This window comes from Aptenodytes forsteri, unplaced genomic scaffold (genome assembly GCF_000699145.1).
Source record: "Aptenodytes forsteri isolate BGI_AS27 unplaced genomic scaffold, ASM69914v1 Scaffold56, whole genome shotgun sequence".
In the NCBI taxonomy this organism is placed as follows: domain Eukaryota; kingdom Metazoa; phylum Chordata; class Aves; order Sphenisciformes; family Spheniscidae; genus Aptenodytes; species Aptenodytes forsteri.
Window position 1 is genome coordinate 5,118,227 of NW_008796213.1, and position 26,796 is coordinate 5,145,022.

General features: G+C 41.4%; 1 protein-coding gene across 1 annotated transcript in view; it reads left to right on the forward strand.

Moving 5' to 3' along the window:
* TBXAS1 (thromboxane A synthase 1) overlaps nt 1-26,796 on the forward strand; it is a 198,592-nt gene that overhangs the window by 75,122 nt on the left and 96,674 nt on the right. Inside the window, exon 4 of the mRNA XM_019474392.1 lies at nt 20,744-20,796. Within this exon, the coding sequence (XP_019329937.1) occupies nt 20,744-20,796 (53 nt within the window). The remainder of the gene's footprint in view (nt 1-20,743; nt 20,797-26,796) is intronic.

Consider the following 26,796-nt stretch of genomic DNA (forward strand, 5'->3'; position numbering starts at 1 on the left):
CCCCCAGTTTATGTACTGAGCATGACGTCACATGGTATGGAATGTCCCTTTGGCCAGTTTGGGTCAGCTGTCCTGGCTGTGCCCCCTCCCAGCCTCTTGTGCACCTCCAGCCTTCTCAGTCGGTAGAGCATGGGAAGCTGAAAAGTCCTTGACTGGTGTAAGCACTATGTAGCAACAGCTAAAACATCAGTGTGTTATCAACACTATTCTCATCCTAAATCCAAACCACAGCACTGCACCAGCTACTAGGAAGAAAATTAACTCTATCCCAGCCTAAACCAGGACAAGTTTGAAGGCTGGAGGGAGATTAATGGTTTGGCAATAGTCACAGAGCAAGCGGGGCTGTGAATCAATGCCAGGCCTGAGCTCTGGTCTATAAATGAAGGTGTCTGAGTAAGGTGGGTCCCCAAGATAATAGCGCTGAAGGACACTTCTCTGCTGTTCCATTCCATTCTTGACCAAAACCATTGCTTTTTGATGGGTTTTTGGGGTCAACTGAGAAATGGCTACCCAATATCAATCAGAGCAGAAGTCTACATCATAAATGACACCTGTCTCCCGAGAGTGGTGTAGGGGAAGTTTGCCATGTGTCGTGCCTTTTGGAGACTATATTTGCATGTTCATCACATAACACTCTGGAATTTGCTATGTAGCCTGCTCTTTAAGCAGCATGTACTGCTAAATTAAAGCCAGCTCTGGCATGACAAGTAGCAACAGTGAACACAAACCAGCCATGCTACGCAGTAGCTGGGTTAAAAGAATGAAAATAATGTATAGTTGCAATGGTAGTAGCATACAGATAGACCCAGAGTAATCACTTAAACTGGAATTTACCTTGGACTCCAGGATCCCTGTGATCATTCACAAGGAGTAGGATTCCCACAAGAAGTAGGGACCTTCACCTTGAAGAGCAGCACAGTAGTGATATGACTGAATAGGAGGACTCATGTAGCTGTTGTAGTAAACTTAATTTAGCTTCTACACATGGGCTTAAACAAGCAAGAATATTTCTTAGGTGTGATTGTCTTCTATTCCATTTTGGCTGTAGTCATATCAGTGTGGCAGTGGCCTGGAGAGAATGGAGTTGGACTAAATAAAATCTTTTAGTCCTTGAAATTAAAAAAGAAAGCAATAGACTCAGGGCTACAATGAATAAGAGCAATCTGTTGTTTTAAATGAAGTTGTAATTTACTCACATTACATGTAAATCTGGAGTTTAGTGGCATCTTATGCTGCTGACCTTCTTATTGTGATGTAGAGAAATCCATATTCAGAAAACCACGTTGGCAGGATCAGTACATATAATAGTGGCCAGGTATCAGTTGTAATGCTAAAATTATAGCAGGCTCAGATTGGTTGTTGAGAACAGTTGTTATCCACGAGCCAACAAATTTAGCTGAGTCTTAACTTCATTAGCAGTGTCTAAATGCATTAGCCATATGCTCCTCAGCATATGGGTAAATACATAACAATTTATTTTCATTAGGGTTTTCTTACAAGTGCATCTAACCCAAGCTCCACTAGAAATGTTTACAGGATGACACGTCTCTTCAAATAAGAAGCTGGCCGCCTGTACAGCAAGTCATCCTGAAAGGGTGGCAAGCAAGATACTTCCACCGCCCTTTCTGAGAGTAGGAAGGTACAGCTGCTGTGGGTCTGATCCGCTGCAGCCAGCTGGGCTCGGTTTCTGCAAGGCTTTATATTAAAACGAGTAATAGAAGGCTTTGGAGAACTGCCTGTTCAAACATGTGCCATTAAATCCCTGGTATTCATTGTGGGCTGTCTTCTGGCTGCCTACAGTCCACCTTGGGTGGCATCACCTCCTGGTAGCTTTATATGGATGTAAGGCTCATGACCCTCTGGGTTCTCCGCCCTTCCTCCCCTCCCCAGGCAGGATGTGGAGATGAAATACAACTTTCTCTGAGAGGGACTGAGTATGAAACTAGGTCTTAGTCGTGGCCCATAGTCAAATGGATGCAGTGCTGGGAAGGGCAGTGTGGGTTTGCAGGACGGGCACCGGGGCAGGGCTGTGAGGGCTGCAGTAACTGTGGATGTGGGACACATGTAAAGCAGCTGTTGCATGCTCGGGATTCTCTTAATTTGTCAGAAATAAGTGAAACATTATTTTCTGGAGCGCTCTTTTTTTGGATAAATATTTATGCAATTTGATCCAGAAATGCAAGTTGCCTAGAAAGACATGGAAGTCTAAGAAAGGACCAATCTTATCAGAGAGGTATAGAGATCAAAAGTTAATCTAATTCTCCATGTCCTCAGAGGCCTCAGCACATGTCTAAGTGTAGACACTTAGATAACGTGAAACCAGAATCAGCCAGAGTTGCATTCTAATCAGGTTTGTTTGAGAACTGACTGGGTTTTTGGTTTTTTTAATGAAAAGAAAAAGAAAAAAAAAAAAGTAGTTTTTCAATAGGAAGTCTAAACAAACCTGTGTGCTTTAAAAACATGTATTTCAAATTGCTGGGTTTTCTTTCTGTTTTCACCATGCAATGCAGTGAAACGGATGATACAGCCTTGGGTTGTCCCTGTACTTTTAACTTTTCATTTTGTTTCTTTATTATTAACCTTTTTTTCCTGCTTCCATTTTGTAATTTTTAAATATTGCATGAATTTTAGATGATTTCTAATAAGGCAGAGGGAAAAGTGAAATGTTCTTTGGACAGTTGCACTGGGGCACTTTTAAATATTCAGGTAGAAGAAACAACTCACTGAACACTGGTGATTTTTATTTTACCCTATGACAAGAAAAGTGAAGATTGTAAACAAGAGAAAAAGAAATTGAAACCTAGATATATGTTTAAAAATATTCTCAAATACATATTTTCATAATAAACTATGCAAAAAATAAACATTAAAATAATTGCAAATTAGGCTTTACTATTTTATGGACTTCTGTAGTTTTTGTGCATTATCTCTGATGGCTTTTTCAATTCTGGACATATGCAAAGCTGTTAACTTTTCATAGGTAGCATGATGCCAGAGGTGATTTAGGTAGGATTAGTGAAAGCTGGGTTACAGGAGCCATAAGTAGTCACATGTGATGATGAGTTAAGGAGTTTAAGTATTCTCTGGGAAGTTGCGTGGGACTTTAAACACGGTGATTATGTTACACTCAAGAAAAGGGGAAAAAGATATGTGGCAAGAGCCCGTGTTGGAGGGAAGTGCCCTTTTGGGGTGCCCATCCCCTTCTTCTGTGTACCCAAAGTCTTCAGTGATTTGTCTCTATTTGCTTTTATGTCTGTATATTGAGAGGAAAGAGCAGGTGATAAGCCCTGGATAGGGTAAGGCACCTTCTGGCTCCGGAGAATAGTCTGGGAAAGAAGAACAAAGAGGTATGAACAAGGAATTGGTGATTGATACATGATTTTTGCAGAGGTTACAGCTTACAAAGGGATGAACAAATCTACCTTCATCGGTTAATATGCTGCAATATATAAAGTGTTGTGAAAAGCGTATGGCAAGGCAGCCGGAGGAAGAGTGGTGTTTGAGTTATCCTTCGTTGTGTTGCACATCTGAGGACAGCCTTGGACAGGAGCACCTTGCAGCCAAGGTGGGGTGGAAAAGGCACTTGATCACACACAAGGAGGAAATGGGAGGGCTTTGGGGAAAAAAGCTGCAGTTGGTGACCTTATACCATGGGTTTCCATTTTAATAAAGAGTCTCATATAGTTCATGACAGATAGAATTAGGGACCATGCAAGTATCCTGTAGTTATATTTGTGTTTATATTTTTCACTACCTTTTTTTTTTTTCCCCCCCAATGCCCCAGGGAGCCATCTCAAAGACCTCATAAACGCGAGATTTCATTTTCTAATGCTATTTCATTTCCTGGATGGAGGACCTGCCACGAGAAGACCAGACCTCAAATTATAATAGCCCTATAAATAACTCCCTAAGGCAAAAGGAAAAAAGAAAGCCTTTGAAAGACAACCGCAAATGCAAAAATGGAGGTGTTTGGGTTCTTTTAGAACCAGACTAAGCAGCTCTAGTTAAGGACATCATTAATTTAGTGTAAAGTTTTTTTGGGTTTCCCTGTTTATCTCTGTGCACTGTTTACTTACAAACCTATATCTCAAAAGTCCTCTGAGGTCTTTTGCTTGAGCTTAATTTTCTATAGTGTTTTGGTGCCTTTTGGCCTGTCTTTAGAGCCTGCTAGAAAACGGAGTTTCCAGGTAAAATTGAAAACAATCCAACAAACTGACTAAAACAAATACAATCATGGATCGAGTAAAAATAGTCTGAAAATGCAACTTTTTCTTCTTTCTGGGTGAAGTTGTTTTATTTCAGCAGACCCAGACTGTCTGCCTGCTTTCCACTGGAAATCTGTGCAGAATTGGCACATCAACTAGAATAAAAACATTCCCGAGGAATCGGCATGTTCTGTCAAAACATTTGAACAGCTCCCGTCTCCCAGAGCACAGTGCTGCTGCGGAGCCGGCAAAGGGAGCTCTGCCACGCAGCGGTGCTGGCTTCCCCTCCAACCTCCCATCTTGAATCCACCTTTATTGCATAATTACGGGTGACGTGCTTCAGGTTAAATCATATTTAGCTGTGGTGGGAGCGGAGAAGGAGGTTTGGGAGAACGTTTTGCACCATGGTGTGACCTATGTGAGGGTTGTCTTTTCTCTGTTCCCACTAAGGCTGTGTTGTATATGTGAGAAAAAGTCAGGAAGGTGAGGCTGTAGGACCCCGGTATCTTCCTATAGCAGCCTGGGTCAACGTACTGGCCAGGGACAGCTGGGCTGGCAAAGCTGAGCTCCAGAAGTCCTGCTGCGCAGGGACAGGATTCCCCCTTGACAGATGCCTCTGTGCCATGCCTCTTGCCGCTGCATGACTCTCTGCTGCTACGTGTGAGCTCAACCTCCAGCAGCAAAGTTCAATCTCTGTGTTGTGGAGTAATGATATTTTTTTTTTTTATGACTTGATTAATTTAAAAAAAAGAAAAAGAAAATTGTAATCTTTGGCTAGAAGAAGATACACAGCAATTACAGAATGTAACTAAGCAAAGTGTGATTAGCCTCAACCTTTGCAGCAGGACACTGATTACTTTCCTTTTGCTAAGTAGTATCTTAGTCTTCTGGCACTGAAATGAAGGGGGTCTTGCTGGTAGGCTCTACTCGGTATGAATGAGAGTGGTAAAATCAGGCCTGCAGCCAATTTACCAGAGGTACTGTCTGTCTGTTATTGAGACCAATTGCTTAGGAATGTAATTGTATCATTCTTGTTACCAAAATTGATATCCCCTGACTGACCGCAGCTAAATGAGGTTTTATTTTTGCAGAGTTTCTGGGCTGTTGCATGATAAGGCATTGTGGTGGACAGCATGCAGTCAGTGGTTTGAAACAAATGAAGTTTTTCTTCATATTTGAAACAGTGATGTGTATTATGCAATGCTTTACTGTGCTGATGAACTAGCAGATGGTGTCCTTTAAGGCTGCACATGTGACAGTAGCCTGTTTGAATGAGTATTGTACCTGCTTGTCTAAGTCCTGTCCAGCAGAAAAATCCTTTATAAAACTAAACAAGGTGGGAAGGCAAGCAACCCTACATATGTGCTTATCTTACACATCGTGGCACATGCCCACGTAGCAATTCAGAGCCATTTTGATAAAAGTGGCATCATTGAGAAATGTGGTGGAAGAGAATGATCTGTGCCACGCGGAGCAAGGAGGGCAGAGGTGGCTTATAAACCAGCCCTAGCTCTGCTTGGATTAGTGGCAGCACAGCAATCTTACAGGGGGTGGGTTGTGAATGTGCATTCCTAACTATTACTTATCCCCTGGGCCAGAACGGCCAGATGTGTTGCATAGGCAACATACTTAATCTGTGAATGATCATTCCTGATGGATCCCCTCCAGCCAGTCCAAAAGTTACATTACTGGGCCCCAGCCCACTTCATGGAGAAAGACAAGACCACCCAATCTGGTGCCTTTGGGGAAGGGAGAAGGTGGTGATTACTATGATTAATAATTTCACATTTTATGCAAGCAGTTGTACACTCTATGGCCAAAATGCTTATGTACTGGTGTCTAACCCAAGGCTTAGCTAAAGCCACACTGTGGCACCTAAAAGCATAACCATATGATTCTTACAGGAGTTAACAGGCATTGTTGCTTTCAAACGTTGCTATAACTCCTTTTATTTAGTTATGCAAAGTCTAGCATGCTGCACTTGTAAATCTTGGCCTGAGCATAAACCATGCTGACAAAATATGGTCACCTCTGGGACTGAGGCAAAGGCAATTTACCACAGTATGGCCATATGGGAGGGGAAAACCTGTTAAAATCCTTCTATGGACGATTATGGCAAACATATGTTAAAAGGCTTTGAGACCTTGCACAATGACGAGCCCATCTCTTCCTAGGAGAGGTAACAGGCTGAAACAACAGTGTCAGAATTGAAGCCTCTTAATATATTATATTACTGTCTTGCAAAGATTGGAGACTCAGGTTTGTGCAGGTTTACCACTCTGTCTTGCAAAGATCGGAGACTCAGGTTTGTGCAGGTTTACCACTGTCCTAACACACGAGCAGTCACTTGATTTGCTAAAAGCTTATCATCTGCAGAGGCAGACCTGGAAGAGAGAAAGTGTTCTTGCAGTTTTATGGGCAAGGAAACTAAGGGCTGTGGCTATAGCAGTTTTGCTTCACCACTCATTGAGACCAATGGCTGAGTGCCCGCTGTCTCCGCTGGGCACGGGAGCAGGTAGCGAGTGACTCCTCCAAGCTTGTGCAGAAAGAGGTGGTGGCAAGGCTGCGAACTGCATTCGCATCCAATGGGCTCTGGGTCAGCACTGCAATCACTGCTGCCTTCTCGGAGCCTCCTGTTGCTGCAGGAAAAGTTTATATTACATGGAGGAGGATAATGCCTCAAAACTTCCCCACTGGAATAAATAAGCATCGTAAGTCGAGAGTTCAAACACAACTTGCTTTTCTACTACTTCTGTAGTCAGTCTGGTAATTTTTGTTTGGCTTAGGAAAAATAGGAATTAGTGTTAAATTCATGCTTAAAAGATTGCCTCTCTTCAGAGAAATTTGTTATCCTTTTTCTCATTTTCCACAAGGAAAACTTGCTTTTGCAGCAGAGATTTTGACATTAAGTGTCTTGATAGAATAATAGGCGTGAGATGGATTGCAATCTATTGCCTCAAGACTTTGCCAATCATAAACTAAAATCAGTTAATGCATTGAGTTAAATCTTGCTATATTGTGCAATGTGCTAGTACTATTAAAAAAAATCAATCCAGAAAATATATTGATTATATTATCTCCATAGCAACAAACAATAATGGGATAATGTTAGCTTAATAATTGTGCTTTGTGAAAACCTTTCAGAATAATTACTGCATTGTGGTCTTTTCACAATGTGGAATGCAATAACGCTTCTTCCTTGACTGCAGTCACCATCAGCACTGCGTCAAGAGATGCTGGTTTTGTGTGAATGCATATGTATTCATGGGTAATTTTGCTCCGGGTGAAACAATTCAGCAGACTATTTTGGGATCCATTTTTAAATGGTCAAGACCACAAATTGGCAATTGTTTTCTATGTGGTTTGTCTTCTCCCACCTCCTCTGACAACTGGCTACTGTAAAAAGAGGCCGTTAGCATTCCTTCTCCTGTGTCTTTCTTTACAAGGCACAAAGATTTTGGCATGTCACAAAACTAAATGTCTAGCTACTGTGTTAAGGATTTGGGGGAGAGAGGAACTCTGCTCTAAAGACAGTGCTTCAAAGCTGTTCCTTTAATTGAATTTAATCTATCATCCTCTAGAAATGACCTGTTCCACAGGAGCCGAGATACTTGCCTGTATTTCGGAGGACCTGATTCTCTTGTGCGTCCTGCATTGTCGTATAAAATAATCTGAGGTTGTTATGAATAAATAAATATATATTCTTACATGTAAGTAGGGAGGGGCGTATAATATTTTTAGCTTGAAATTTTAGCAGGAGAGTCAGAGGAATAGATATATACACTCTTCATTTAGTCTTGCTTTTATTTTTATTTCCAGCTCAACCCTGTAATTTTGATCTTGAATTAAAAAGAGGTGTTAACCCAAATCTATGATGGAGAGGCCAAGTTTTTAGAGTGGTCAGAAAAACCCAGTTTAATCCCTGAAGTTTAAGCAGCCCCTAAACTGTCCTGTCTCTGTGAAGGCCCTCAGGGACCTGGCAGTGGATCAGGAGTCCATACACCTTCTGGTCATGCCACTATTTCCTGATCTGCCTGGTGTGCAAGGGCTGGGTTTAGGGATCAGCCAGCAGAGAGTAGGCTGCTGCCAGATCTTGTACTGGCAGGAGATTCTCCATAGCTTTCGTAGGGTGCCCTGTACCATCCCCAGTGGTATGGTGGGATGCCCCTTTACTTCCCAGGGCATGAGTGGATGCCGTGTTCTCCAACGGTCGCTCCTCTGGCCCTTTTGCTGTGGGACAAACACTGATGTCAGACAGGTTAAACTTTTAGCACCACTTCTTAACAGTGCATCATATTATTTTGATTCTTACTTCTGGACAGAAGTTGTCCTTCAAATGGCCCATAATTTGATTTCTTACCATTTACCAGACAGGGCTCCCCTTTTCTTTGAGGACCCCTAGGAGAAAGCCCCTGCTTTGGAGCTACTATTTACAATATGTGACCATTTCGGAGCCAGGAATGTGCAAACCCTCAACTCTGTAGGTGGTGGCACTTTGGTACCGCATACATAAGAAATGCAGTACAGTGCAAGTGACGACAGTTTTCCATATGAAATGACGTCTTCATAAGGAGCTTGATTGTGCTGTTGTCTCCTGCCGTTGTTCTCCTCTACAGTTCCTCCAGGTTGTTGCTTTATGGGGAGGGTGTGATGAAAGAGTTGTTTTCTGTCCCAGGCAGTGGTTACTTTCTGCCAGTAGCCCAATCCCCTAGGAATGTGGTTAATTCACAGGGAGAGGGAGGAGCAGTGGTTGCTCCTGACTTCATGCCTTGTGCCAAAGCATCTAGTTCTGTATAGCCGTTGTACAGAATGAGGGTGCCAAGCCACTCACTCCTTTTCTGGGTGCAAATGAATGCAGTAATGAAAGGGCAGCTAAATGCATCGGTTCCTCTGGAAAATATCTGGTATTTGCAGGTGTGTAGCATCATTCATTTAACACACACACAGAAAAAAAAAGCCCAGATGGATTGACAAGGTGCTTTTTCTGATGCTGCTGCAGAATCCAGCCCTGACTGGTGATCTAGAAACAGAACTGAATGGCTGACGCGAGCCAATTCAATCCCCACCTCCAAAACCAGGCTCTTCTCTCTCTGAAATTGTCACAGTTGAAGCTATGACTGTGTTTTTGCTTGGCACCCCCTGTGCTCGCCCTGGGTGCTGGCCAGTGGCCTTGCTGACCCCTAGAGCTGTCCCAAATTCTTGTTCCACTGCAGCCTCCCATTTAGTTTCCTTGTGCTATCTCAGCTCCTACTGCTCTCCGTGATCCACGGAGTGGATCTCCAGTCCACACAGGGGTTGGCACTGCATGTTTCTGTCTGTCGTTTTCCTAATCCCTTGTTCCAGGGAGGCCTGATACAGCTTTCTAGAGTGTCTGTTTTCCATACTTGGATCCTACCAGCTACCACATGGGTGGCTTGGGTCTTAAACAGTATTTGGCTCCAGGACAGAACATGCAGAGTAACTTACCTTGTGAAAACAAGGAGATTTTGTTGGAATAATTATTTTAAGCTAGGCAAAGAGTCAACTGCCTGGTGTGATGTGGCTGTTGGAGCTGCAGCTTGTCTTATTCCCGAAGGGATAAAACTATTCTGTTCTGCATAGGATCTCACAACACATTTCTGTCTGTAGTAGTTTAGAGTAGGTCTGTCCTACCTGGTGGACTGTCGGTCTGGGAGCAGGATGAAGCACGCCAAGTGTTTGTTCACATGGCTAGGGTGAAGATGCTTGTAGCTCAGCAGCCACGTGCCCCCTCGTGCCCTGCTGAATGTATGGGCTCACCTCAAGACTTTTGTGTGTCAAGCTGACTTGTCTGCCCTTAACCTTGTGGCTTTTACAGAGGTGCCATGTGATAGATGGTAGTAAAAAGGGACCTGTCGTGCCTATGCCTGGCCTGTCCATGCTACAGATAGCAGCATGCTCTGTTCTGCATCAGATGCCAGTACAATCTATAGGGACATTTTTCTCCTTTCATGCTTGAGAGCCTGCATCCATACAAGGTGGGAATTAGACAAGAGGAAGCTGGGCTTGTCCAGCTATGTTAAAATACAGAAATAGTTCTAGTATCTTTCAGTAATGCATTAAGTGGCATGATTAATGTCTGTCACATGTAATGCTCTTTCTAGGTCTCTTCCCTTGATGGAATACTCTGTGTGCAGCGTAGTGCTTTGATTTGGGCACTGTTTTGTGTCTTAGTGTCATCAGGATAAAAGATCAAAATTTGGGAGCTGAACACAGATGGAGTTTGTGATAATCTTTAGTTCTTTCAGATGTATGTTTCATAGTTTCACAGTTGGTGGTCACAGATAATTAAGTGGCATTGATTTTATAATCAGTTCATAAACAATGGTACAGACCCGTAGCACTATATGAGGGAAATGTCTCTGAGGAGGCCAAGATGTTATCACCCACTGAACGAGTAATGTTGCTTCCTAAAGCTGAGGTTTTCTTGAAACCCACCTGTCTAAATAGTATCCACTTACGCACTAGTGAGTTAAAGCAATATGAGATAGCCCAGAGTTTACATCAGAAAAAAAAGCTTAAATACTGTCATCCTAATTCTGTAGGTGAAGATGCAAAATTTGCACGTGGACATGTAATTTTTTCCAGTACTTATTTCAAAGTCTGTTTGCACTCTATGGCACCTAAGAGAGTCTATTGCACAATGGGATTGGTTAATATCTTTTATACTTAAAAATGCCATTTTCATAATCTGAAGGAATCTGCTGTTGACGGATCTGAGAAGGAGGTGGACGCTCTTCAGAAGCGGAGAAACTCCTTGGAGAAAAAAAAGTTCCCATCTCCCTTTCTTGGGAAAGAAGTCAACTTTCATTTCTCCAAATGCCAATTTGTTGCCCCCTAAAACAGCGCTGTGTTGTCAGAATACTCCCAAAATGTTTGCTTTCCTTAGATTTAGCTAGCATGTCTGTCTGTCCTACAAGAAGTTGTTTCCATTTCTTTAAATTATGCAATTACTGCTTTGCTTCCCTTAAGGGAGGCCAGCAAAAAAAAGTACTAATTCATTCACCATTAGTAAGAGGTGCTGAATGCTTACGCTAATCCATCTGAGAGACGTTGAGCACACAGTGAAAATACACATTGCAGTGGTCTTCTGTTGCACAATGAATTCCCTCCTATAGAGAGCACTGTTAATTCTCTGTTTTCTTGTAATTTGAGGATATTAAGAAAGGCAACAAAGATGGTTAGCGATCCGGTGGAATTACAAAGAGATTCTATAGGAGAGAATTACACTCAGTTTGGAAAGAAGACAACTTAGAAGAGATTTAGTGGAAATTATGTAGTCTAGTAAAAAAAAAAAAAACAACCCATCATTCCTTTCTCTTTCTTTCTAGTTTCTTGACTTATTATAAATACATGTTTATCACAGGATCAGAAATTGCAGTGAGTCTGTAAGACCTCTTATGGAGCCTTTCATGAACACCCATTGCACAAATTGTATTTCTCTTTGTACATGTCTTCATAATAACATGTTTTCTCTTTTTGATAAAGGTTCCTAGAAGCCTGAATAGGTGTCTTCTGTGACATTTACTATTAAGTAAAATAAGGGCCTAGCAGGTTTAAGTGTTATCTAGACAATAGTCCTAATAAAAATAGTAAGGTTGCAATTATAGCTCTACAGCAGCTATAAACAAGGTCTAAGCTAATGGCAGGCAACTTCCAAACAGATAAAAAGAAATATTATTTTAGCCAGTGTAATCAGTCTGGAGAATTCATCATTGCAAGAATCAGGGAGTTGAATACAGCAGCTGGAATAATTTGAGGGTCTGGATAATTTTATGACTAATTACATTTGTAGCTATGCATATCATGATAAGAGTAATTGAATCTTAAGCTAACAGTTGGGTGAGGAAGAAACCTCCCTCTATTTAAAGCGTTTTAGAGTTAACCATGTATGTAGGGTTGTTTTCCTCTTGCCTTTCTCTGAAGCCTTAGGCATGTGATATGTCTGAAAGCTCAGAAATAGATTGAGTTTGTTGATATTCCTATCTCATATACTGTCCGTGTTTCTGGCAGAGAAAGAAATGGTTTTGTAAGATACCAAGAAGGAGGACTGAGAAACCTGCAACTTGTCTCTGGCTCTACCATTGACTTCTTCTGTGGCATTTGGCAAATTGCTTGATTTTGTGTACTTGCAACCCCCCCCACCTGATGGGCACTTACCATCCCAGAGAAGTTGTGGAGATGAAGTTTGTAAAGTGAAATGAGATTGAAAATAGACAAAAAGAAAGCAAGAATCTCATTGCAGTATGCCAAATTAATGTCTGAGGCCATATCTATGTGGGAATGCTTTGGAAAGTTAAGGTGAATCAACTAGAAGTGTGAATGCAGCGTGCACATATGAAAGTGCCATAAATCTTTTTACTAGGGAAGGGTCTCTTTTATTCTGGAAGTGGCTCTGTATCACCTTGAGGGGCTGGTGTAGATGGGCGGGGTAATTTATCCTACACTCCATTTTTTCTAAGTATCCACATCTTATCTCCTGTGCCTCAAAACCCTCCTTGAGGTTCTTGCCCCCACTATTCTGACTGGGAGGCTGTTCTAAAATCTTAGTACTTTGATAGTCAGTAATGTTCATCTAATTTCTAGCAACATGGCCAGTTTATACTCATTTGATCTTATAGTAATGTAGGCCTTTATATTAAATAGACATTTTCCCTCCCTAATGATTACTCCCAGTACATTTATAGACAGCAAGCATGTCTCCTCCCTTCGGTCTGCTAAAATGAACCCTCCTAATTACTGCTTGTAAGACAGGCCTTCTGTTCCCTGAGGATGCTTGTAACCCTTTTCTCCACTCGTTCCATTTTTAATTCATTCCTTTTGAACGTGGCTCATCAGATTTGCATGCAGCATTCCAGAGAATGCGTATCCCAGATATTCTACATTTGTAGTTTCCATCATACTTGTTGTTCATCATTATCCCGTGGTTGATGTGTCCATCCAGGTTTTTCCCTTCTCTGTCATTTTCAAACCATAATCTACTTCTGCAGAAATTCTTGGAGTTAACATAGTCCCTCTAAGGGCATGAAGCTTTGCCTTCAACTAAAGACTCTCCTCTGTTGCCGTTGTTCAGGTTCTTTAGGTCATCCAGTTCTTCTGATATGACAATCTCAATCTCTCTGCCTGTTGAGGAGAGAATCTGTCTTTCAACCCAGAATCATGAATGTACTTCACTGAAGTCTGTCTGCTTTTTGTGCCACAGTCCTCAAAACATTGAACAAGGTTTGTCCCAAGACTGACCCTTGAGAAATCTATGGGTTTCCTCCTTTCATGCCTGTACTTTTTCTTTCAACTCAGTCCATACTCATTTCCCTACAGCTTGCATGTTTACTGTCTCTCAGTTTTTATCCTGATCTTCATCCTTTTGGGTGTGATGACTGTCCGCCTGCCACCAGGCCAAATGCATTACTGAAGTCTGTGTATATCTTCCACTGTTCCCTCACCTAGAAAATGCGTTATCTTCCCAAAGAAAGATAACACACGGTGTATCCCATTTTCCATTCCTCTGACCCTCTTTCCTTTAGGTATTCACTGTGAAGCAGGGTGCCAGGTTGTTACTAGTGGGCCAGAAGTGGTGCCTGAGGGACTGTTAACTGGCTGCAGCTGCTCCGTCCAGCCATGCCACTTACGCAGCGGTGGTGCTTATGACTCCAATGTTAAAAACATATGGTGGGGTTTGTGAGAAAATCTGAGGACTGTGTGTGTTCCATGCACTGGGAAATCTTGCATGCTATTGAGGTCAGGCTCGCAATTGTGTATTTACTTGCTTGGCTTCGCCTCCCTCCCGCCGACTCTTCAGTTACCAGCCTATTGGAATCAGCCATTAACCTGGTTAATGGGGAGAGACAGCAAATACCAGAAAGGATGATGTGCTTTCCTTAATTCCCTCTTGGAAACCTGACTGTTTTAAACTGTAAATGTCTCAAGCAGAGGCTGAAAAGGGTCCAAAACATGTCTTGCTTTTGTAATGCAGGCACACCCAGGCAGAGGAGAATGAGATGAGGCTGTTTTCTCCTTAGGACTTCACTGGGAAGTGATCTTTGGGGGTGAAAGGGTAGTGCCCTGCCAAAACTGCCCAGGTGGCTTTGAGCTGGCTGCGTGCAGGCTTTGGGGTGGTGAATTGGCATGACTGAATCGTATTGTGCCGTCTGATCTTTTTGGGTGATATGATCCATTGAGGTGGTATCTCGATGCCATCTGATCCTTTGGGTGATATAACTCGATCCCAAGAGCCTCTGCCCTCTCTGACCAGGGCAGGTGGCGGACAGCAGAAGGAGAAGAGGGCGATGAACAGCATGGGGTAAGTTGCAGAGCGAAAGGGAGAGCTCATGCAAGAGGGAAAACCACCATCTTTCAGGGAAGGTCCAGTTTCTCCAAACGCTGATACGACAGCTCCTTGTTCCAGACAGCAAGGGCTCATACAACACACAGAAATAAACCTGCCTGCTTAGTTTTTATTAAAGACCTGAAAAGGTAGAAGGAAAAAATGTACAATTTGTTTGGTATTTAGTTCAGGTAATTTTTTTTAATTGTGTAATGAGAACACATTGTCCAAATTTTCATATGCAGATTCAATTAGTGTTCAGTTAATTAGCCTTTACAGATGAGGATTAACTTAATTACATAACACTAACCTCTCTTAATAACTATTAAGGGTAGGAAGGCTGCTTTTAATAAATTTGGAAAGGCTATATGTGTTTTTTAAAATCTGAAATGTCATACACATAAATTAAACCAAATTACACACAGAGGACAGCCATTAAGGGTAACGATTAAAGGAAACAAACTATGTACATGGCTCGGAATCAGGCTGGTTAGAAGTTCATGCTGTTTTCCTCCTCTTGTCTGCTGGCATCCTAGTGTTTTCACTAGGATTATTACTGGAGATGATGTACGGTCTGGGGTCATTCCTTCAAAGTGGGCTGCAGTCTGATAGAAGGTTGCTTTAATTAAATATTAGCTTGTATTAAAAAGAAAAAAAAAATCAGTTTGGGTACTAGGTTATTAGCAGTTGGTTTTTTTTTCCAGGTGGTCTAAGGAAAAAAGACGTGTGAAGCCCATTGAATACTAAAAATCTGATCCATAAATGTCATTCATTATGTACCATAAAGAACTGTATAGATTTTTGTCCCTTGATATGAGGTGTGCACTCAAACAATGATGCTTTGGTTATTAATATCATAGTGAAACAGAACAACGTGTCTGACTACAGGGTGGTGAGGGTGGAGCGTATATGGGACTAGTGATGAGATGGTTGCTTTATTAAATATTAGCTTGTATTAAAAAGAAAAAAAAATCAGTTTGGGTACTAGGTTATTAGCAGTTGGTTTTTTTTTCCAGGTGGTCTAAGGAAAAAAGACGTGTGAAGCCCATTGAATACTAAAAATCTGATCCATAAATGTCATTCATTATGTACCATAAAGAACTGTATAGATTTTTGTCCCTTGATATGAGGTGTGCACTCAAACAATGATGCTTTGGTTATTAATATCATAGTGAAACAGAACAACGTGTCTTTAGCAGTTGGTTTTTTTTTCCAGGTGGTCTAAGGAAAAAAGACGTGTGAAGCCCATTGAATACTAAAAATCTGATCCATAAATGTCATTCATTATGTACCATAAAGAACTGTATAGATTTTTGTCCCTTGATATGAGGTGTGCACTCAAACAATGATGCTTTGGTTATTAATATCATAGTGAAACAGAACAACGTGTCTGACTACAGGGTGGTGAGGGTGGAGCGTATATGGGACTAGTGATGAGATGTGGTATCTTTGGCTTCTGAGTCACAGGTTTGAATCCAGGCTGTCTTGGTAAGTGACTGACATCAGGTAATGTGTGATGCTTTTCAGAAAGGGTCAACAAAAGAAGCCTTTTTCCCTTGGCTGTTCTTGCATGGGCAATGTTTCCTACTTGCAATGGATTTTGATGGGCACACCACATCGCTCTCCCCATAGCTCCGTAGCTTTTGTAGCATTCAGTACACTAGGAAACTCAAGGGCTACCCTCATGCGTTCTGGAAGTCACTTTTCTGGAGTCCAAATTTTGAGCTACTGTCAGAAGCATGCATCTGCTGGATCCCAACTATGTGGCCCCCTTCAAACCATTTTATCTAGTGACCCTTAAGGACTATAGCTCAGTTCATAAACCACGTGATTTGTCTTCCAGGTGCAGCAAGCTGAAATGTTAAAAAGCATCCTCCATGCAGCCTGGGTCACTTTAAGCTTGAGTTTAAGCTTAAAGTCACTTAAGTCCCCATTTGCAGCCATGAGATCTGCAGGTATTGAGCAACTAATAAGAATAGGTTGGATATGCCTCATGTTAGACACGCCAAAAATCAAAATGCATGGTACTACTGCCTCTTTCTGAAAACTTTGGCTTAGTGCCTACACCTGTTTTCAGCAAGGAGGGAAGATGACATTGCTGCAGATTTTTCCTTGCTGTGAGGAACTAGCAAGGTGAATATGCAACAAGGAGGAAATTGCTGAAGGATCCGTCCTGCAGTGGCAGAATCTATTGAAAAAAGGAAAGAGGATACTTGAGCCGATGGAGTCCTTTCTGAAGCCCTTTCATGTATGTGCTGCTCAGGCTGAAGTCTCAACGTTTGGTATCTCAGGATAGATGGTTGGCAGTGGCCAGACTTGGCTCTGACTGATGCAGACCCAAATCTTGTTCCCTTCCATAGGGGTTGCACCTGTATCTTTGAGAGCAGGATTTGGCCTTGTAAGTGGTTCTACCACAGATGCAGCTGATGATACATGCTCAGAGGAAGGGGAGAATGCAAATTCCCTGTAGGGAGGCAACCGCCAGCCATGTAAACAAAGCAGCCTTCTGGGTGTGCAGCAGTCAGCCCACTTGAGCTGCTGTTTCCATGGTGTACCAGATGCTGTAAAATATGCTTTCTTCAGGGAAAGAAGCTTTTCATACTCCTGCGTTATCTTGTTTGATAATGGGCTGTCATCAGGCTGGTACCTCACTGTAGGGGCCACACACAGCAAGTCCCTCCCTGCCCCAACCCTCTTCTGAGTTGTTGTTGATGACAATTCATATTCTGCAGCTTCCAAACAAAGAAAAGCTACGTGATTTTTCTGACTTGGAAAAGCATTACTGACTATGCTTTTACACTTCATTGTTATGAGTGACTGTTTAATGTGCTACTGTTCCTCCTGATGCACATGGTGTCATCTCGTAATACCGTGCGTTGTTTTGCTTTTCAGTTTCCTTCTGTTTTCTTAAAAAATCAGAGTACATACATTTCCATTTTTCCCTGATTATCCCCTTCCTAACCCCCACATTGCTTCATTATAGCTCCTGTCTTATGGCTGTTTAAGCCACTGGGTACATGTCAGCAGGCACCATTTCTGAGTTCGCTTCCTCTCCTCGTGTTTCCCCACTGGGTGATCCTGAGTCAAAGAGAGGTCTCTACCTCCATTTTCTTGTAAAACAGTTGCTGCTGGTGGGCAGGTGCTTAGTTATCCTGTAGGTACTAAGTACCATTGCAATTATAAACCTGGACAAACCTGCAATAATGTGCCTTGGAGCAGATCAACCTCAGCTGGTGTAAATAAGTTACCAAAAGCACTTAGGAGGCTTGCTGTGCTTCAAAGATGACTCATAGAAGGAGGAGGATGTTTTCAAGGTACCTGTCTACTGGAAGCTGTGTTCAGGGATGATGCTGCAAAACTGGCAGAGCTATGTGGACGTGGCATATCCCCTCACTGTGTGCTGAGACCATCACAGGTTCATTGGCCTTCCTCGTGGCTATTGAGAAGAAACACAAGTGCCTTCATACGGCCCCAGCTTCCTCCAGCTGAAGGGCGTGCCTTGGCTTGTAAGGGACGCACGCACATGTTCCCTCTACCTTGCCCATGCTCTGGCCACCAGAGTCTCGCAGGGCTCTGTGCATGCTGTTTGCTCGTCTTTCTCAGGCAGCCCGACGAGACCTGCTCCCAGGAGCTCACCATGCCTGTGAAGAGGGCCAGGATAGCAGTGGGTCCTGGAGCTGGACGGCAGAGGCAGGCAGTGGTGTGTATGTGTGTGCAGTGGTGCAAGACGTGAGAAAGTGTTCCAGAGCGTAGAGAACAAGCACTTTTTTTTACTCCCGAGGATGCTTTCTCACAATCTCTCCCAGATACTTTTCAGTTCCTTCTCTCCCCCCATCCTGCAGGCTTGTACTTCTCACTTTGGGGAAGAAAAACTATGTGTGGTTAATTTTAAGCCAGTGCAATCATTTAGGAGACCTGGAGGTGGAAAACAAGTTATTGGTTAACAGGCCTGATTGGAAACGTGTTCTGCCTGACCCCTCTACTGTAATGAGCCAGGATCAGCGCTTCCAAGAAGCCAGCTTTCTGGAAGGCTTATTCACTGAATCATTTAAAGCCTAGGCTTCTTGTAAATGTTAATATCCTGCTGGCTCGCTGGAATGCAGCTGGTGGATACAGCAAGTGCAATACCTATGTGCGTGCTCGCAATCCAAAGCAACACTTGGCAGGCAAGGTTCAGGCTGTAGTTTGGGATGTCCTCACTGAAGGCTCAGACTAGGAGGAAAGTGGACTGGAGGGCAGACCTGATTCGGCATCATCTCACAAGACTGGTAGTCCCTCTGCCCCGTGCAGCCGATACCGTTGTGATACAGCAGTGCTTTGCACCCCACGTTTGACTCTGCCCTGTAACCTCGAGCGGTGCCCTGTGTCACGCTGGTGCCTCAGCGTGGCTGTAAATGTCAGCTGTGTTTACGCAGGTTGAAATCATTCTCCCAGGCAAAGTGGTCAGAGTGCACGGATGAGCTGAGCCTGCTTTATGCGGTCTTAGATGACTGCTTGGAGAATAGCGCTGGGGGGAATTTGGCCCCAGGATTTCCCCTTGCATCAGCAGGGGAAGGCAGTAGGCAACCTTTGCAATGCTGAAATCGTAACAAGTGCAGGCTGAAATCCTGCTGCTGCTGAAGTATTGCTGTAGCAAAATGCAGGCCAGTGTGAATGCGTATGTACCTTTTCCCCTCCCTTGGTGTCTGCAGATAAAAGCCTTTTTGAGTTAGCTGTATGTATTTGTGGTATCAGAAAGGCTTTTTCCACCTTAGTTTTTGCGTGCTAATGGATGAAGCTTTTCTGTCTACCTTAGTAGCAAAGTATTTTTCAGGTGAGAATATATATTTTTTCAGGCAGTCATCTAAACTACCTCTTTCATAATTTTATCTTTAGTGTGTTTTCTTACACGCCATCCAGTGCTTTAGCTTTTTATAGCTTGAGGAAAACCTAAAGTTCTTGCCTTAACCTAGAGACGTATTGTCCTGTAGAATAAGCATACTGCAAGTCCAGGATTAAAAAAAACCCAACAACTGTATTAAGAATAAAAAGCAATTGAAGGGCTCTATAAGAGGAGGACTGTAGGTGGTTGTAAGTGCTTTGGTAATTTGGGTGATAAGTAGGATAACTACTTTTGATTACCAGGTTTTCTTTTGTTTAGTGAGGTAAAATGTTCCCAAAGCACACACACATTACATGGTCTTGTTTATTTATGTCTGTGGTTAATGTATTCACAATAGTTCATATTGTTCTAGCTAATATTCTGCAGTATGTCATAAAAAAAATAAGAAAGATTCAATATGAGGCATAAGTATTCTATTTTGTTAGTGAATTTTCTCTGAAGAATGAAGACAGATCACAATAGTCTTTCTTGAATTAATATAAATGCAGATGTGTAACAGTCAAATGTGTTATTTTTCCATAGACAAGTTACAAACACAATGCAGTGATTCTCAAATATCGCAGTTTGGTTAAAACAGATTTTTTTTTTTTTACATTTACTTTTGGGGATACATTTTGCACACCTTCTTTCAGATTAATCAATTTGAATTCATTTAGGACACTAACAATTTAGTATAGAGGCAGGGTTATTTATATAAATGGATACCAATTTTCATCAATTATGAAAATGAAACACAGTAAAAGTTCTAAGAGTTTGTTAAAATAAATCTGCTTACTGTTCTGCAGAGTGTCCCAGGTGACTGCCTTGTGCTAAACTCCCAACTTTGCAGGTTTGGGGTTTTTTTTTTCTAATAATATAACTAAAACCAAAACAAGACAACCTTTCCATGTTCCCTGTATTTCTCTTGTGTGTAGTAAGTCATATACTTATTCTGTTATTAATTTCTCTGTCAGTTTTTTCCATCCACACACATATCAGAAAAAAATTATGAGTCAGGACCCCAATCATGAAATTCGTTTAAAAAAAAAAAAAAATCATGAAATGGTAACATATTTTGGAGTGTAAAACCCTGATGAAAACATGTTTCATGGCTTTCCAGGTCTTTTTTGGGGCTAAGATTTTTTTTTTTTCCCAGTCATAATTTCTGGACTCTACTGTCACAGATGGACAATGAGAGAAAGGTGAGGTTATGAGTCAATACCATGGGTCTCCTAGTTGAGGTTCAAAGCTTTGGTGTGAGTGTTAGCAACACTGTATGATAGAGTTTCTGTTAAGTACTGTTCTAAAGTACTTTCTTATTTTTCTTTCATCCAGGGCTTTTGGGAAAACCACACAAAACTCATAACAGAGTATGGACCTGTTTGTGGGTAAGCTTAGCAGTGCCATCAGCTTTCTTCTTTTCTGGCTCTTGCTGTTTGGGTTTGTTGGGCGGGAGAGCAGAAAATGCTAAGATAAGATGTTCATCAAAATGCGGAGTGCGGTATTTCAGTCTGGGGGACAGAGGTGGAGGTTGTTTGATTATGTGCAGAAAGTAACCTTGGCTTATTTTAGTTCAGCATTTGGTGTTGGACTTCATTCTTCTCTTTCTAATTTTAATAATGCACATAAAGTTTAGTCTTTTTCAGAACTGTACAAAGCTACCAGCCTTCAATATTCTCTTTTCATCTGCATATTCTTTATACTTACCGTGAACAGTGGAAATAATAATTTAACGTCTTAAAAAACCTCACCTAGTTTATGAAATAGTATGAATTTCGTTCAGCTGTTGCTATCTATATTTATACAAAATTCCTAAACTTAAAATATGAAGTACAGATTAGAAATGAGGCATTCCTCTCTCTATGGCTCAGCTGTGCTATCTTATTTTATTAGGAGTAAAGAGGGTTTAAGCAGTATATCCCTTCATACAAGTCCTTCCACATTTCTGTGAATGTCATTTCTGTTCCAAGAACTACTTTCCAGTTGTCATCATTTTAAGTGGAAATGCAGTTATTTCATGGTAGCTTCTATTGTTGTGGTCAGTTGGTGTTTCTAGCATAACTATTATTGCTTGATACTTATATACTGAAATATCCTCAAAATACAGACAACGTCAAATTTTTTTCCCTGTGTTCTGCAAGGGGTTTAAGACACTTGTAAGAGAGCATATATAAATGTGTGTGTGCATATTTGATCATAAATTATATAAATATGCTTTGTATGCTCTTACAGCAAAAAAGCTCTATCAGAAAGAAATCAGGCTCAGCCATATGAAGCATTTGATGCTCCAGTCACAGCCGCCTTGTGGCATTTATGCTGAGCCCTAAGGACAAAGTGCTGCAAGAAGTGATGGAAATAATGAATTCCAAGGGTTAGGTACTTGTCTAAGAGGAAATAATACAGTGTCTTGGCTGGCCAGGAATGGAGAAAGATATTCATTAACACTGTGGCAATTTGTATGTTGTGTAACAAATGGAAAATGACTGAGGCTTATTATTTCCGTGACCTTTGGTGTGATGCCCTTAAATGACAATAATGTAAGAACACTGGCATTCATTCCTCAGTGTATTTCCCTCCTTATTAATATCATGCCTATTTTTTTTCTAAGCTGAATTCGAGACAAGTTGCTATTTAGTCGTCTGTCTGCTCACTCGGCCAGGCAGAGGCTATGTCATTGGAGAAAGAGACGTATAATTACAGTGTGTGAGCAGATAGATGGAAAATTTCACTTTTCCAATCTACCCACCGCTGTTAGGGAATGAAACCTCTGTGAGACTTGCATGAGCTGCAAAGGTGGATGATGGTGGTAGTGGTCAGCCAGGACAGTTCTGCCTCTTTGGGATCCTGTAGGTAGGAGGAGTGAGCAGATTGAGCATAACTACGTCCCATTTATTGCATGCATGAAAAACTCAATTTGTGAGGGATCTAGGAGGCTGGCAGAGAAAAAAATGCTGCTTTTGGTATCTCCCAGGAAAACAAAGCTGGGCTCAAACATTGCTGTGCTTGAGGTAAGCTTTATTTGTAGTTGAAGGAGGACGTTTTAAAACCTGGCTTGCGAGCTGCTGTTCAATAGGTGTGGTATGTGTCAGGGGGTATTTATCATGGTCCTGTCAAATAAAGAAATTCCTTCTCCTTCTCTATACGTCTTCCGTGTGATTCTTTCTGTGGTTCTTTGAAATAGGCAATAAATGGTAGGTGTGTTTATGTGTATGGTCCCAGCAAAGTATTGGATCTGGCAGTTGGAAGAAGATGTGGCATTTTGCTTTTTCCAGATTGAAAACTGCTTTCCAATAAGCATAAAGAGCAATGATCTTTATTTCTACAGTAGTGAAGCGAGTTGAATACAAATCTTTGGAACTGAAGCTTTTTTTTCTTTCTAAGGTCACTTGAATAGTCTGAATGATACCATCACAACTGTTTTCTTTTGTGTGTGAATTGGTTTCCTTGACAACAGGATGTCAAATCAACTTTTCAGCTTTAATCAAGTCAAAACAATATATCCCTTCCCTTCCAAAAGGCCTCAAGTCGTAGAGAATTATTTCAAGTAAGGCTTTTGTAGGTCACAAAAGCATTTTTTTTTTTTTTTCTTCACTCCCGTGTGCAGATCCAAAGGAGAGGTGATGGTATTACTCTTTTATAGAGAGAGACAATGCAAATAGTCGTCAGTTGTGAGTGTGTGCTGTGAAAACTGTCTGTTTTCATACAGAGATGGCCCGAGATGGAGGCCAAGGCAGAAACAAACAGCTCTGGTTTGGTGCAAAAGCAGAGTTGGAGCATTTCTGTTCAGTGGGGGAATCCAAGCCACTGACATGACTTTTGAAGAGACCCTGCAACAGAGTGGTAGTCTTTGGTTCAGTTATAGTTTGGAATACCTTCTATAAAAATACCTGCTCTAAAATATGTGTGCTGGTTTTCCGTAACAAAAATAAAAAGTGAAAAATATCCTATTTGGAAAGCAATGTACTGATACATGTTAAGGTTTATCTTGAATATTCTCCTTGTTATGGTAAGAGTTTTGCAGGAAAGTAGTCCTGGTTTCTGTGGAAATTAGTGACTTATGTCACTTTTTTTTTTAATAAACTTTGATGTTTTGATACTTTATTTTCACGCCCACCATATCCAATTGTTCCATTTCAATTGTAGGTTATTTCTACTGATCGGAAATAGGTGGTAAGAGCAGACAAAGAAGCAAAGAGCTTCTGGGTTGAAGAGGAGAAATAAAGGGGGAGAGTATACTTTATGGAATCAGAAAAACAACCGCTACAACATGAGCAGAGCTGTGAGGCAGTGAGTTAATTTTACTTTATATATACCCTTTGTATGCATTTGACCACTCTACTGCGATTGCATCATTATGACTTTACAGCACTGTAAGCATGTATAGCTTATTTGGAGTTGGAGAATAGTGCCAAAATAAGTAATATATTCTTAGCCCAACAACACACTACCAGTGAAGGAACAGAAAATACAGTACAGCCCCAAGCGGGCAGGTGATTGCCTCTAGGATGAATGAACCTATTCTGCCTTCTACTGTAGCAATGCATTTGGGTGTGGGGAAGAGTGTAAGAGTTCATAACATAGACCTCACTGCGTATAATCAAACAGTAAGATCAGAAGATTAAAATTCAGTGCAATTTATAGGGTGACACTCTTTCTTCATGTCCTTTTGCATCTGAAACACCTTGCACCAGGCCAAACCCTATTCTTACTCTTCCTTCACTTGAACTCAACTTCAACCTGCTGTGAGAAGTCTGAACAAATATGTAGTAGAATAAGTGCTAAAGAGGACAAGAACAAAGTAAGGCAGAGATGAAGAGATGGGACTAGGAGTAGCAAGAGGATGGAGTTTGGATTAAACCACCTCTAGAAAGCAGAAGACAATCGGGGTGTTTGAGCTCAGGGTTGTCAGGCTGTGAACTGGCAAAGGGAGGCCACAAGCTCAAAATCTGCGTTTTCTAATTGGGGGAGGAATTAACGAGAACATTTCTGACAAGATCCAGTTGTAAACCATTCTCAATCCCTAATAAAACTGCCAGCAGCAAACTGCATCTACCCGTGCTGAGCCTCTGCTGGGCTCCAGCATAAGCATACCAGGATCAGCACAGTACCACAGAAAGCATGTCAAGGTGCAGGCATTCCTGAATCATCTTGTGAAAACACAGATGTGAATGGAGCTCCATTTCCATATAAAGAGTATCTTGTTTTGCAGTGGATTACTTCAGAGTGTTTTTAAGTAATACACAGAAAGCAACTTAGAATAGGACAGGCGATTTTTCTTAAGGTGTCTATGGGATTACTCAATGTCTAATCTGTGGGTGGTGTGGGTTTTTTTTTCCTTAAAGACTTCCTAATATTCCTTAAATGATTTCCTAATAAGTCATTATTGGAACCAAGATCAAGCCTGGTCACTTAAATGATTGGGTGGTTTAAAGGATTAGGATAGATCATGGAGCCAGTCACTAACTTGAAATGTGTCCAGGGGTGAGTTGTGATTGTAAGCTATGCTGGCAGCTGACAGCTTTTCAGAAGTCTATGCAGCCAGAGTTGGTTCTGTCTTAACGCTTGACTTCTCTTCTCCCCCCAAAAATGTCGCTGCAGATGGCACTAGTTAGCATTTCTGCAGATGAGTCCATAATCAAACAGTTGTGGACAAGAAACAGGCTTTTCTCGATGCTGCTCCTGGCCTCTGCATCAGGGCTGAAGCACACTAGTTAGTCACTGTAGAGGTTTGTGGCTTTCCCCTTTTGTGGACAGAAGAGGGACGCGCGTTTCTGGGATCTGGGCATCTGGAACTTTTCTGAAAGCCTTATCCTTCCTTCTGCCCTCCTCAAACACCTCGGGGCAAACCTAGGGTGGATAGGGGCAGGATCTCCTCCTGCAGGGAACAGCTGACGTCGTCAGCATGCAGTTAATTTACCTGAAGAAACAGTGTCTTTTTTGCCATTTTAACTTCACAAACTTTTTTTTAACCTCTCTGTTTCTAGCCTTATTTTGCTTTATGTGGAAAGAGTAATCCCAGGACAGGTATTCTTACCTTTGTCTCTGAAGGCTCATGTAAAGAAATAATTTAGTTTTATGAAACAATCTTATCCTGTTTGATTTCCTCTTTTGCACTGGGGGTCTAATGGACTTACTACCTCTCCTGTGGTCCTTCCTTTATTTTGATATTTTAAACAATTTACTTTTCATATTTCAGCTAGAGAAAATCATACCTGGGCAAGGATAGGAGGGAGGGAAGAAAAACGGGCTTCCTATTTCTGATCTATAGCTCTTCATAATCTCTGTTTCACATTTAACTTGATAAAGATTTTTGGTAGCCTCACTTGTATGGATTTTTTTGTTTTCTTAAGGAGTGATATACTTTTTTGGCCAGAGTCAAGTCTTTCATATTCCATCAAGATTTATTTTTTTCTCACTGTTTCCTCATTTATGTGTTGTGATAAGGTCCTTTGACTCTATAGGATTGTTGATCAGCCCCAGAATTGCTATTGTGAATTAGTTACCTCTTTTTCCTTTAAATACCTGCAAACTGTGGATACAGTACAGCACAGTCCTTAAACATGTGCCTAACTTTGAGTACATGAGTAATCCCATTAAAGTCAATGGTATTACTCAACATGCTTCAAGTTAGGCAGAAGTTTATCTACCTTGCTGAATCAGGGCCATAAAAGAAACAATTGCATTTGTGCCTGAAAAATATTTTTACTGCTGTTGGTACACATAAACACCTAGGTTTATTGTAGCTGAAAGAAGTTAATGGGGAGAAAAATATTTCTTCCCACTCCCCACCCTCTCTTTTGACAGCACTTTGCATGTAGACAATTTTATTGCTCCTCTGTGCAATGTGCTAGCCATTCTCTCTGAAATAGAAAAGATTATCTCAAAAATTGACTGAACAATAGGAGAATCTTAACATTCTTAAATTAAACTTTCAGACCCCTTCTTTCTTTTTTTTTTTAATTAATGCTTTCAGAATTTGTTAATAGTAACCTATTTTTTAAAAGTTGTCTTATTAAAAAAAAAAAAAAAAAGAACCGAAACCCACCAGTATTCCTAGCAGAAATGCAGTGTCACGGTACAATGCTACATCTCCATCTGACTCCCCACACTTAACCATAATTAGGTATTGGTTATAGTTAGTTCCAATGGTTAAATCAAGCTGCTGGAACAAGTCCTGTGAGTTAGTTATGGGTATATCATGACCAGTTTCTCTTCTTCTCTCTAGAGCTAATTGGTCTTAAAAACATAGCCTTTTATGGGACTGATGCCTAAAGATTTACCCAAAAGGTGGCATACCACACTGTTCTGAGAATTGGAGTCTAGTGTTATTGTTACAGTTGTAATAGTTTTTGTGGGCTGCCTGATCATTATGGAGTATTTTATGTTCT